The 13,327-nt window shown below is 39.8% G+C and overlaps 1 protein-coding gene across 5 annotated transcripts in view; it reads right to left on the bottom strand.

The window, feature by feature from the left end:
• The window catches only part of LOC146512596 (calcium-activated potassium channel subunit alpha-1a), a 97,565-nt gene that overhangs the window by 83,589 nt on the left and 649 nt on the right, over nucleotides 1–13,327 (bottom strand). For all 5 annotated transcript variants that reach the window (XM_085171320.1, XM_085171321.1, XM_085171318.1 and 2 more), the window contains exon 2: nucleotides 3–146. In XM_085171320.1, the coding sequence (XP_085027446.1) occupies nucleotides 3–146 (144 nt within the window). The remainder of the gene's footprint in view (nucleotides 1–2; nucleotides 147–13,327) is intronic.

The raw sequence follows: 13,327 nt of genomic DNA, 5'->3' as shown, positions 1-13,327 counted from the left end.
ACCAGGACTCTTCCTGTCAGCGTCTGAGCAGATATCATGACTCCGGCCCAATCTTTGACCGAGGTCATCCAGCCCACCTCGCTGGCCGCGGCATCATCCTTGTCTGTGCGTTTAATACCATCGCCTGTGGTGATCCGATGGACCTCCTGAAGAAATATGAAGACAAAAACAAACCCCAGTATTGGTTATCAATTGCTGCAATACAGTAATTGAGCCCTTGAGCCCTGTAGGTCAATGCTCTGACCTATAACAAGTGTAGCTTTGAACTCTTTTGGGTGTCAATCAGAAAACACATATATGTCAATGGAAAACCAAGGACACTGCGTGCTCATAAGGTAGCCACACATTTAAGCATACCCTGCTGTTTAGTTTACAATAATTGTGACAATAATTTGCATATTAACTTATGCTGTTTGAGTTGAGAAGAAAGAATCCAGTGATTAGATTTACAGAGCCAGTAAATAAGGTGAGAAGTTATTTTTCTTACACTTGTAAAATCAGAAGATCTTTTTGCAACTAGAGGGGTCACATCCTGCTGGGCTTTAAAATACCAGGAGGCTACATCCAACTTTGATATACAATTTCTAGCTGCTGCCATTAATTAGATTACCTGTAAAATCTGTAATAAATAAATAAATAAATAATACAAAAGCACAGAGAAAACCCCAACAATCAGATGACCCCACAGGAGCAAGCACTTGGCAACAGTAGGAAGGAAAAACTCATTTTTAACAGGAAGAAACCTCTATGGAAACCAAACCACACCAATGCATGGTGTGTTGTGATGGCAAGTTTTTACAATATACACTGATTATTAATAGGATAACATTAGATATTACGGAACAGAGTTTGGTTACAAAAAGTAAAACACATCATTTCTAATCTAGGGACAAAGTGCAAGGCCTTCAGAACAAAGCTAAGCACACATGCATACAGTAAACATACACAGACAGCAGTAAAGAGACTCCAGGAGTGTATCCATGGCAGCCACTGAGCTCCTGGTGTTTCTGCTTCACTGAGTGGGCTGCCTGCCTGCCTGCCTGCCTGCCTGTCTTTCTGCCTGCCTGTCCATCTGTCTGTTTGTCTGCTGGGACTGGCATGATTCACAGAGCAGGAAATCGAGACAGGATGCAGAGGTTAGCCATGCTCCCTGATGAAATACCTCACAGCCCTGAGGCCAACACAGCTCAGACTCTTTACCTTATGACATCCTACTCCTCTTCCACCTTAATGGTGTCACACATCGCACTCTCTGAGGCCCGTTCCCTTCAGCTGTTCTCATCAAATACAATTTGCTGATGCCGCGCATGTACGGGAGTTGGGGAGAGTTAACTATTCATTGTTCTTGTGGGCAAATGGGCACGGCATGTTTACATTACAGTTAAAAAACTAATTAAGTGGAAACTGTCTGCTATTATTTAAGATTCACATAATAATCTTAAAAAGAAAAAAAGAGAGCAAAAAATATATTGTTATGAGCAGCAGAGCCTCTAGGTTTGAGGTATGTGGATAAAAATAAGTAATTAAATGGTTAAAGCCAATCATTAATACTCTACGTGTATCAGCTTAGAGCTGCACACTTCTCAAATCAACAAATGACTACCTCATTAAGGGCCTTTTTTTTAATAAGAGTTTTTAAATCACACCTTATGACTCAAGCATTTGACTAAAAATAAACCACAAAGTCCCTGCTCAGCGTACTGATGAGGCATGTCTCTTCAGGGGATAAAATCCACTGACATTTTTTAAATTGGCCACAAATCCCGAGTAAAGACCAAAACTAACAATGAGCTCATTCCATTAACAAGTATGCTGTGTACATTCCTGACGTCAAGCTTCACTGGTGGTCCAGTAACACAGAATACGAGGCGCACGACAAGTAGGTGCACACCCCACCCCCGTTATGATCACCACTGCACTGCTGCCATAAATACTCAGTGGAGGACGGATGTATATTAATCAACGATTGGAAATAGTCCCAAACAGCCATTCTGTAAATTCAATTTGCGTAATGTTGCCTGGGGAAAAAACCCCAGCTGCAATTACTGAGGCCTTTTTAAAAACTTGCGCTTTATTATGCTCGTTAAAGATTTACATCCTTAGAATTCAGTCACCGTGAGTCAGAGTGTCGCAGAGAGGGTAGGATATTAATCAAGAATCATTTAGGCTTTGTTGTTTGGATTGATTGAAAATGTAAAAGAGTGAGTTACCCTGACTTATCCTTTAACAGAATAAATTGGCTGTCTTCAGCATATACGCAGGCTGTATGCAGGCAATTCTTGCAGGAGACGATGTAACTGGCCCTGTCCTTCACATTGAAATCTGTGGCTGTCATCAAAGTAACAAAGCATAATCAAAACAGTCACTATAGACATTTAATATACGTTTTTTGGGGTTTTTTTTTAAATGGCAATTCATTAGTAAATCACTGTTTTCTGTTATGAACACCTACTAAAGAAGTGAAAACAGCCTATGTGATAGTTCCTGGTATAGGAGGTGTCATCGGGCCCACGTAACTGTGAGATACTGAGGAAAAGGGAGAAATAAGTAGCACAAGTGCCCCTAGAAATAAATCTCAAGCAAGTTTAGTCATAAAATAGCCAAAAGTCAAGTACTGATACTTCAAACATCTGCAGAGTATTAATTGTGTTAACGTGTACAGTTTACATAATTTCTGCCTATATTCAGACCACACATTTCAATCATCCTTCTTATCGTAACTGAATAGTTTGCTCAGCAAAGAAATTCAATCATGTACACAGCCATTAAACTGCCGTCAGCCCATGTTAGACTTCCTGCAGCCTGTCCAGAGCCCTGCAGCTAACCTGATAACGCCACAACAACATGTCCACTTCACTTAGCAGCTAATGTAGCCAGCAACCAATTCTGTGAAACTCCAGTTTAGAAATGTCAGCCAACAGGTATCAGCTGTTTTCATACAGATACTGAGTCTCATTCTGCTTTATCTGTGGACAGTTTCTTACAGAGGCGCTTCTGCAGCAGGGTCTTGCATTGTAAGCCAAGCTTCCAACACTTTCCAAGGTTACATCATTTATTTTAAAAAAAAATCTTATCAGATTGGTCTTGAAACAGAGACTTTAGGGGAATTTAAGTTGAATCTCACTTCTGAATCGCCTTAAGGAGATCACGGTGAGTGGATAAGACTTGGGTAAGGGACTGAAAGGGAAAAGAAAAAGCTGTTTCACTTGTCAGTCAGCAGCCTCTTCAATTAGTGTTACAGTAAAGTGTTAAGCAACAAAGCTATGGAGATCTAAGGCCATGGCAGTAAACTGAAAAATGTGGTGTAGTCTAAATTGTTTGGCTAGGAAATGCTAAAACGCCCAGGTATCCCTGACTGCAACCTGTGATTTATTAGTTTAAATGAAAACTCTGGAATAGGTATAGATTTTATTGGTTTCATCAGAGTTAAAGGCTGACTTTGACTGGACGCAAGCTGTAAGCTTGGGTTACCAAGGGTCACAATAGCTATGAGTCTCTAGGATGTATGAAACACAATGTGTCGCATCACAGTCTAAAGTTTAATGTGGTGCGAAATAAGAATTATTATTTATAGAAATGGTAGTTATTTAAAGGAACTATTACTTTAGTCTGCCACACGGTTTACTTATCTTCAGATACTTTACCTCCAAGCCACAACAACTGATAGTACAAGTAGCTTATTAATATTGTAAAACAGCATCCTAGCTTCCCAGTTAGCAACAGTCATGTTTAAGTATATTGTAAGTGTAAGTGTATGTAAATATATGAAACATATGCTTACTGGCTAAAAAAGTTACTACCTGGATTTAACTAATCGAAGAGATAAGAACTTTGCATTGGATAATCACTGCATGATTCCATGTTGGAAGACAACCCACTGTCACCCAACGGCTTCCCTTTTAGAAGAGTCGAAGCTAAAAATTCGGTTAGAACTCTCCAATATGCTAATTATTAAAACCTGGAAGGATAGCGGGCTCAATGAGTTTACCTGAAACCTTGGCTGATTATGACCCACACCCGTTCCTTGGCTTGTGTGATTAGGTAGAGGCTCAATAGGGGGTCCATGACCCTCTTGGGGACATTCCCATAGGGCTTAAAATCTGGGACTCTCCACCAATTGCTCTTAGAACTGAAAAAGCCTCTTGGATGAGAGGTGAAACGTCTTTAAGAAAACTTAAAGAAGTCCAGACGCTTTTCTATTCCAAGCTCCTTAGACTTTGATGACCTGGATGACTGAGAACCTTCGCAGACATACTGGAACAATAGTGGTGAGCCATCATCTCACAAGCAATGTGGACAAAACAGCTGTGTAGCCTTAAGAAAACCATTTATCAGTGAGCCTAACTGGATTAAAAGAAACACTTCAACAAACTGGACTCTGATCTGAGGTTGCTTCAATCAGTCAGCTCTATGTTCAGCAATGTTATGTGCTCAAAACTGAGGTCAGCTGTCTATCTGAACATACTAAATGATCAGGTTTCCCATCAATGCCTTTTGTGTCTCTGATGGCACAGGCATATTACAAGATGACAATGCCAGGATTTTTTGGGCTCAAATTGTCAAAGAGCGCTCCAGGGAGTATGAGACACCATTTTCACACATGGATTGGCCACCACAGAGTCCAGACCTTAATCCCATTGTGAACCGCTGCGATGTGCAGTTTAATGCTTTACGTAACGGTCTGACTCTCCCATCATCAATATGACATCTTGGCAAAAAAGTTAATGCAGCTCCACACAAATAAATGTCACACAGCAAATGCAAGCTATCATCAAAGCTAACGGCAGTCTGACTAAACATTAAGAGCGTGAGCCTCGTTTATTGGCCAAATCTAAACATGTTATTTGTCTATAAAAACAACTAAAACATCTACACAGAGTGCTCCCTTAAACTGTATATGAAAGGAAAAATTCTTTGCATAAAAACGGCACATTGTTATGGAGAATAACGCTCAGCCTGTAAAAATGGCTTTGCAACTGAGCCAACAAGGCTGAGGAAAGAAATGTCCCTATGCAGCTCAGTGACCTTCTCTTGATTTAACCACGAGGCTAATGCAGCTTGCTTTATAAACTGGAAGTGTAAAGTTTCACAGATGATTACAAATTTTATCCGTTTACATTTTGGGAATACTGAATTTCCTGGCCAATCTTTGCAAGAAGGCTTAACTTTGTCTCCTAATCTCCTGCAATTTTTCAGATTTTAAGAAAATACTTATTTCTAACTTTTTTTATTTGAAAAAAGCATATATACAAAAAAAAGGAAAGAAATAGAAAAAGGAAAACATGAAAATCACTCAGAGAGCTCTTTTCTCCACCAGGAGAAATTTAATTTTTGTCTTGAATTCCTGTCTCATTTCATACTCGTCTGTCTACTCAAGTATCAAGAATTTTGGTTTAGAAGATTAACCCTGCCTCATTGCTTGTCACAGGATTAGAAATGAGTATATCAGAGAAACGAGTACATCAGGGGGACAGCTCAGGTTATGCGGTTTGGAGACAAAGTTAGAGAGGCAAGGCTGAGACCTTTGGACATGTGCAGAGGAAGGGATACTGGATATATTGGACAAAGGATGGTGAATGTGAAGATGCCAGGCAGGAGGAAAAGAGGAAGACTACAGAGATTCATGGATGTAGTGAAGGATGACATGCAGAGGTTTGGTGTCACAGCAGAGGATGCAACAGGTAGAGTAAGATGGAGGCGACCCCTTAAAGGAGCAGCCAAAAGAAGAAGAGCGTGATATCATTGAAATCATGCTTTTCATATACAGCACATTATATACAATACAAATTTTTTGAGGGGGAACAAAGTGTCTGTACTGAAATTGAGTATTAGTGATGGACGGTGCATCACTTTTGTTTTCTTTCCAGAACTGTTTCGAATAATGGCACAGTTATGTGAACGTTTATTTCTTTTTTTTTAACATTTCATCTAATGCATTTCTCTGACACCGCACTTTTCTGCTTTAATGAATAAAGTGGCGCAGGCTTCAGTGGGGGAAAGTGATAGCCGTTAAGTAGGTTTAATTGGCATCACACTGCTATTCCCCACCAGTTTAATGACCAAATCTAAAAATGTAAGCTGAAAACACGTCGCCATGACACTAAAAGCAGAGTTCAAAGATTATGGAGTTGCGATTCATGACTGTCCAATTATTCTTTAAAAGGGTCAGATGAGTGACTTTATCTTAAGGTCACACGCAGGAAGATACCGTCAATGAGAAACTAAAGCGCCGTGTTTTTGACATTTAAATCCTTCCTGCATGAAAAAAAAAACCAGATACAGCAAGCCTTAACATGTACAGTCCATGCCACATTTACTATTCTAAGTGCAATATTTTAAGCGTTATGGCTATCCAAACACCAGAGGGTTAAACAATCGTTCACTAGACTTCACTTTAATGTAACGAAAATAGCTTACATCCATTTTTAATAGCAGCAGAAAAGCACATGCACTCATTACAGCAGCTCAGAGAGCACAGCTCCTCTTTGTCACTTTGATCAGTAGTCAGAGCCTCCAAATTTAGGTTTCACTATCTCACCTAAATCTAGTCTTCCTGACGCCGAACGTCATTAATCAAAACGGCTGGCCTATTCTCAGGATGCACCATGATCATTTCTCAAAGTGAGAGTATTAAACTAGAATAGAACATGTGGTGGGGACACGATTTCTCCAAAAAAATGACTAAATTATTTAAACATACATTCATTTAAATCACGTTAATAATGAACCAAGAGAGAAAGTCTTCCTGAAATATGTTGGGGTAATGAAAGATTATCTGTAGACCAATGTTCTTCCTCACAATGAATACAATTAGAAAATGAGTTCTGGAAATGTTGGGATGCTGTGTTAAATCCAAATAAAAACTACTAAGTTACAAATTCCATAAACCCAAATTGTATTCATAATATAACATAGAAACCATATCAAATGTTTAAACTGAGAAAATGGACCATATAGGAAAAAATATAAGCTGCATTTGAATTTGATGGCAGTTTTGATTTCAAAAAAAAGTTCTGGGAGCTGAGGAGAACAGCTGATGGATTTTCCCCCAATCTTGTCTGACAGGATTCTACCTGATCGACAGACCTGGATCTTCTTTGTTGCATTTTTCATTTCATGATGCTCCGAATATTTTGAGTGGCTGAAAAGTCTGGAGTGCAGGCAGGCCAGTTCAGTGCACTCTTCTGCAACAAAGCCACGCTGTCGTAGATCCCAAAGATCACGAGCTTCCAATGTTCATTTATCCAGATTCTCTGAATCTTTTGATTGTATAAATGTAAGTGGTATATTTTCTCAGTTTAAACCTTTGATTTCTAGTTCTATCATGTTACACCCCTATGTGACCCCTACCCACCTTGCAGTGGCAGGGCAAGAGTGTAGGTGTTGCCAAGGCTTAATTACTGACCATTTTTTTGGTTGTTTTTTAAGATAACTAACTAGTTAGGTTAGACTCTACTGTCAGTCTCCACTCTATGTTGCTGCTTTTGAGCCAAGTCGTAACATAAATGGGGTTTTCGTGCGAGACTAAACACAAGCGTTTTTCTGTTAGTTGTTTTTGGTGAGATGAGTGATGGTTTACTTAAGGATTTCACTAGAACTGCGCAAATACTCTTTAGCAGGTGTGTTTCAGCTAGGTGGCTGTACTGCCCTTCTATTAAAGCAGGTGTTTATTTTTGCTTTGCTGTCTTAGTTTATTATGTTTGATGGTTGTCCTGAGTGGAGCTAAGTCTCAGTGTTCAGCAGTGAATGGCATCTTTGGTCTGCTGCCTGCTCATGATTTTTATGTTTAAAGTTCCTTTAAGCTTGGTACACCACTGAAGGTTAGCTAGGTGAAATTAGTTTGGGGTTTTCTGTTTTATTATTGTATATTTGCTTGAGAGTTGCTCAAAGTTAAAACAGTAACACTGACTTTTGTAGGAAATTTTGTGAGAAGGTTGAGGCAGTTTTATTAGTTATGGCCCAGTGGTTGTAGCAGGGAAGCATTTAGCTGCGCAGGCATGTCGTGTTCAGCTTCAGCTTTGTGTGGACATGCTTGTGTGCATCTTTATCAGTGGTTATGGATGCCTAATGATGACATGAGTGTTTTGTGCTTTGACCTCTAGTGTTGTAAAGAGATTGGTCCACTTCTGGTGGATCACTTGTGAATGTTGCTGCCCGGTTGAGCCACATTTGTTGAGATTGTGTCATGGGCATGATTCCCTATTTGTGGTTTCTCACCAGTACACTTGCTTTACTCACTTTTTTGGATATAGTAACGTGTTGTATAGGAACAGGTTGCATGTAACCATTTGTGCTGTGGAGACAACAGATCACTTTTGGTTGGGATTATTGGTTCCTACTTTGGTTTGTGTGTGGACTAATTCTTCTATTTGTGTGTGTGTGTGTGTGTGTGTGTGTGTGTGCTCAGTTTGACAACTTGTATGATCCTCTTGTAGGGGCATTCATGTATGTTTAGCGAAGTCTACTTATTTGAAAGCATTTGATGTGCACTGGTCAGACACATACTTTTTCCTGTTACCAGCCACACATGTCCTTTCAGCATTGATCTTTCAGGTCTGGAAGACGACTGACTGACATTTTTTAGTATTTTAAGGCCCCTGGAGGAAACTGGGGTCATGTTACAGCTTTTTGCAACCTCTACCCAACCTACAGAGCAGTGCAAGAGTCTAAAGTGTCAATTGTCTACAACTGAGATAAACTTGTAATTTAAAATAAAATGAATTTTTCTAAAAACTCTGGTGTCAGTCTCAACTCCACATTATGGTTTTAAGCAAGGTTATAACAGAGTTTGAGAATTTCAAATCATTGCATTCTGTTTTTATTTAGATTTTTACACAGTGTAAAGTATTTTGGACTCTATTTGTATTTATTTTTTACGTGATTGTATAGACAAAGTGTGAGGAAATTTGTCCAGGAATTACAGGCTAAAACAGGACTTTGAATGCATTTGTTATTTAACAGAAAGTGCAGTATTTTAATGGATAAAGATGCACTGAAATGTAGCAAGGACATTTAGTTCAAATGATTAAGATAATACTTAAGATCAGAATGCTAGCTTTCCATTTGATATGCAAAAATAACATGTGTGGAAACCAAACACCTTCTACTGTCTTTGTGAACAGAAAAAAGGCAGCAGGCTACGGGACAGTTGAGATGTTTAACAACTGTGTTCATCTGAGACCTGTTGGATCCCAGATGGTGCACTGACAGCCAAGCTCCACCTTGCTGCTTATATTATGCAATGTGAGCAAGCTTATACTTAACCAACTAATTACACGGCCAATTAAACAGACATTTGAATGAATACATTTCCTTTAGTTAAAAACGAGACCGACAGGCTAAATTGCAGAGGACATTGTCAGAGGATTTAGGGTCTAGTTGTTAAATTATGCTGCCATTAGGTGCTACTTCTTATTACTGGGATGTGCGAGATGTGCTCAAAAGTTCTTAGCCAAGGAAAAAATGAAATGGACACTAACCAAATCCTGCTGCAGAAAACAAAGTTATGATTCAGCGACAGAGAGCAAAAACGGATTATTTTCAATGTAATTTATGAACCCTGATATTGATATTGATGCTGTGTTGTATTGCCTGGTTGACTATCTAGCTTTTTGTGCGTGCATATGCAAGTCTTCATGTCTTTGTGTGTGAAGATGACAACAGAAAATTGCCGCTCAGCTGTTCCGACTTACTGACTTGTAATTGCTACTGTTCGATCACGAGCCCTCGGCTGATAATTACAATGTTTTAGACAGCACTTGAACGCACCATGAGCACAACTCTTTACCTGAGTCCTCCACTCAACACCCCCGCAACCACACCCTTCCATGCCTGACACATCTAAGGTGTCATGTTGAACTGCCTGCGTAAGAGGCGGGAAGAAGAACAACAATCCTTTAAATCCTTTTTAGCCAAAAAAACATCACAAATTAGGTACGAGACAACATGTATTTAAATGTAATCAAATTTTAACAGATAAAACCCAGCTGTAGGTACTTCAGATTTAATGCAGTGACAGCACCAGCATGCTGATGTTCAGTGTCCTTCTGTAGCCTGCAAGCATTAAGTATTAAAATCACCCTGACCCCTTTAAAGCCAGGACCTTCTTGCTGTGAGGCCACAGTGATAATCACAGAGGCACCTTGGCAGACCACTGCCCAATTAGCCAAATTAAAACTAGAGTTATTAACACCAATGTGATTGGACCTGTTCTAAAAGTATGATGCAACAAAAATGATTCATAACAAAACAAATGTAACATCTCTAGCAAAGATGTCATACTTTGACACCACTACAGATCTCTTAGGTGAGCAGGCGATCTGACCATTTGGTATATGTCATTCCCTGCTTTCCTGTCTACTTTCTACTGATGTATAATACATTTAAGTTTTCACAGCACTCCTTTAAATCGATATCAAGACTGCTCCCTCACCATTTATGTTATAGAAGGTGTGTCTGTGAGAGGTAATGTGGTTCTTGTGATACCAGATTTAAATGTATGCAGGAGTAACACCTTACTGCATCTTGGTACCATCAGAGCAAAAATGAACAGACCTATAAGCCAGGGAATAAGAGTCAAATGATTAAAAAACAAGAAAAAAAATGCTGTTTGGCCTTATGGCCCCTATAGATACAAGACTGATGAAGAGTGAGCAGAGATGTTACGTCATCGTGTCCCAAAAAGGCTCCACTGAGCACGACATTTCAGACCTTACCTAATGAAAAAATCCATAACAAAGGGGAACATGAACGTCTCCAGAAAAATTTCATCACAGTCCATCCATTGCTGTTTTTTGTATCTGGATCAAAACCAGCAGAAATACTGCCGTAATAAACTTCTGGACACTTTGTGGCATCAGGAATTCTTATTGTCCAATGAAACATTATCACTGAACACTAGTCAGTTCATGGATAAGTGGAGATGTGGTCTCTCAAAACTCAACGCAAGCTAATAAAGAAGTGTGCGCAAGTTTCACAAAGTCTGCACCATGACGGAGGAGCTGCCACAACTTGTCATCCTCCCATTGTGAGTACAGTGCCATTTACAATGAAAACAATTTCTTCCTCTTTCCTAGACGGATAATAGCAGCCATTCATCAGAACCTCGCAAATGACGTGTTTCATCGATTTCCATCAGTCTGGGAGAACAGAGCCACAGAGATGGAGGCTCAGAGACATAAGAGCTGTCAGATCAGAGCAGAGCTGGGCAGTGAAAGCCTCACAGAGGGGGAAAACAAAGTTTAAAAAAAAATCAGAATAGAAGGAAACAGATTATCAACTCCCATCTATGAACAATGCACTTAACGCTCCATGTTTGGGCTGCTAATGACATGCACAGACTGGGAGGGGGTGGGGAGGTGTTCCTCCAACACAACCTGCCACATCTCACAGCCACTGCATAACAGAGATTTACTCTTCTAATGAAATCCTTTGCTTGCCAGTTGCTTAGCAACAAAAGTACTGATTCATATGGCACATACGGTATGCGCCTGACACTGCATTTCTGACACTTTGGAGGAAGGTTGCTTCTTGGATGAGGAAGAGAGGGTGAGAAGAAAACAGGGCAGGAGTTATGAAATGAATGCCAGGAGAGCAAAAGGCAGAGAGGGAGAGATTGGAAGTGAAAGGATGACCCGTCTCTGGCTGACTCCCACAGAGTAGCACAACAGGTTGGTGGAGCTCGGCAGCTCCACAAAAACACACAAAAAAACCTGACTGCTCTCTTATATCTGCACATAAACAGTGTTCAGCTGTGGACCCTGAAACGAAAAACCTCGGCATGATCCGTTTTCAGGAAAGCATTTCTGTTCCAATTTTCTACATCTATAAATAAATCTTGGCCAAAAACCAAACCAAACAAACAGATCCTCTTAAATATTAGTTGGAAAAATGTGTCGGTCTTTCAGGTTTATTCATTTATGAAGTAAAAACCTGAAATATTTGTAAGTTGTCCCTTTGTATCATGACAACTAATATAGCTGAATTGTTGGTAGTTAATATTTGGGTGCTGGGAAGATGTATTTTCTGTATTTTAAAGAAAGAAGATACATGGACATATTAAATAACCCATGACTCTAATTGTTATGTGCAGCCTTAATTGTAAGCAGCTTCAACCCAACCATGGAAATGATACAGACATCTCCCTTCAAAAGGTCAGCACCACCCTGCATGCAGCCTTTAGCGATTCTCTTCCACCCTGACTGCCTGTCTGAGAAATGAATGCACATGCATTAAGACAAACCGCTCCATCTCTTGCACTTTTATCAGCTAGTCCATCTTTGTCCTTAAGCATATGTGTAATGGCGGAAACTCTAAAATGAGACTTTATGGAAAAACACAACAGAAAGATTTTTTATTTTTCTAACACACGACTGCAGACGGCCTCGCGTAGATGATGTCATTACTGTGAGGCCGAAAATGTAGTAGCAGTTGAATTAAATACTACTGCTGCTGTCTCTGGAGATTACACAAAGACACAACATATCTGACCCATGTAGCAGCCCCTGATAGCTCCACATGTCCTCAACAGGACAAGTATTCCAGACTTTATGAAATACACTAAACAAACTGGACGGCATGTTCAGCTGGACAGTTTCAGAAAGAAAATGATGCTGACTTCAGATTATGTTGACAAGAACTCAAAAGGGGGAAACTACGCTAAGTTGCTGTTTACAGAAGATTAAAAATCCCTTGTCCTCAATAAAATGCAGCTGGATGGATTTTTGTTTGTAAAAATAAGATTCAGCAGCACATTTTGCCTCTGCTACTCTGGATAATTTACAGAACAAACAGTGAGAAATTCTTCAACAGAATGAAGCTCCAATCCAAAATGTCCTGCGTTCGAGGCCGGTGGGTTATCCACATTAAGCGGGACATGATATCTGGAAACACCAGGTTTTAGTTTTGCCCACCCCCTATTTTTAGCAGCACAATTTAACTTCCACTAACCTTCAATGTATGACCACAAGCATTGGTTGTACATTGTACAAACGTCAAACTATCTTCATAATATTCCCACAAATTGTTTTCCAATTGTGTGGGAATTAAGCGCCTCAACATGTTAAATTCATATGATAGTTAAGCTTTTTACAATACTTGTAGGCTAATTGTGCGCTGGATCACCTTCAAATCAACTAAGAACAAACTGAATGCGGTGCACCAACAAGTGTCAGCTGTAGCTCCAACTGCAAACCTGCTGTTAACGAGGACCAACTTTCCTCGTTAACAGCCTACAGTCCAAGATCAAAGAGGTTTTATTATAACAGGCTCGCATTGTATGTGACATTAAGCCAAGAATAGGAGAGTTCATTATTCAGAGTCATGCACT

Source organism: Neolamprologus multifasciatus, chromosome 8 (genome assembly GCF_963576455.1).
Source record: "Neolamprologus multifasciatus chromosome 8, fNeoMul1.2, whole genome shotgun sequence".
Taxonomy (NCBI): domain Eukaryota; kingdom Metazoa; phylum Chordata; class Actinopteri; order Cichliformes; family Cichlidae; genus Neolamprologus; species Neolamprologus multifasciatus.
This window is presented reverse-complemented; position numbering and strand designations above follow the sequence as displayed.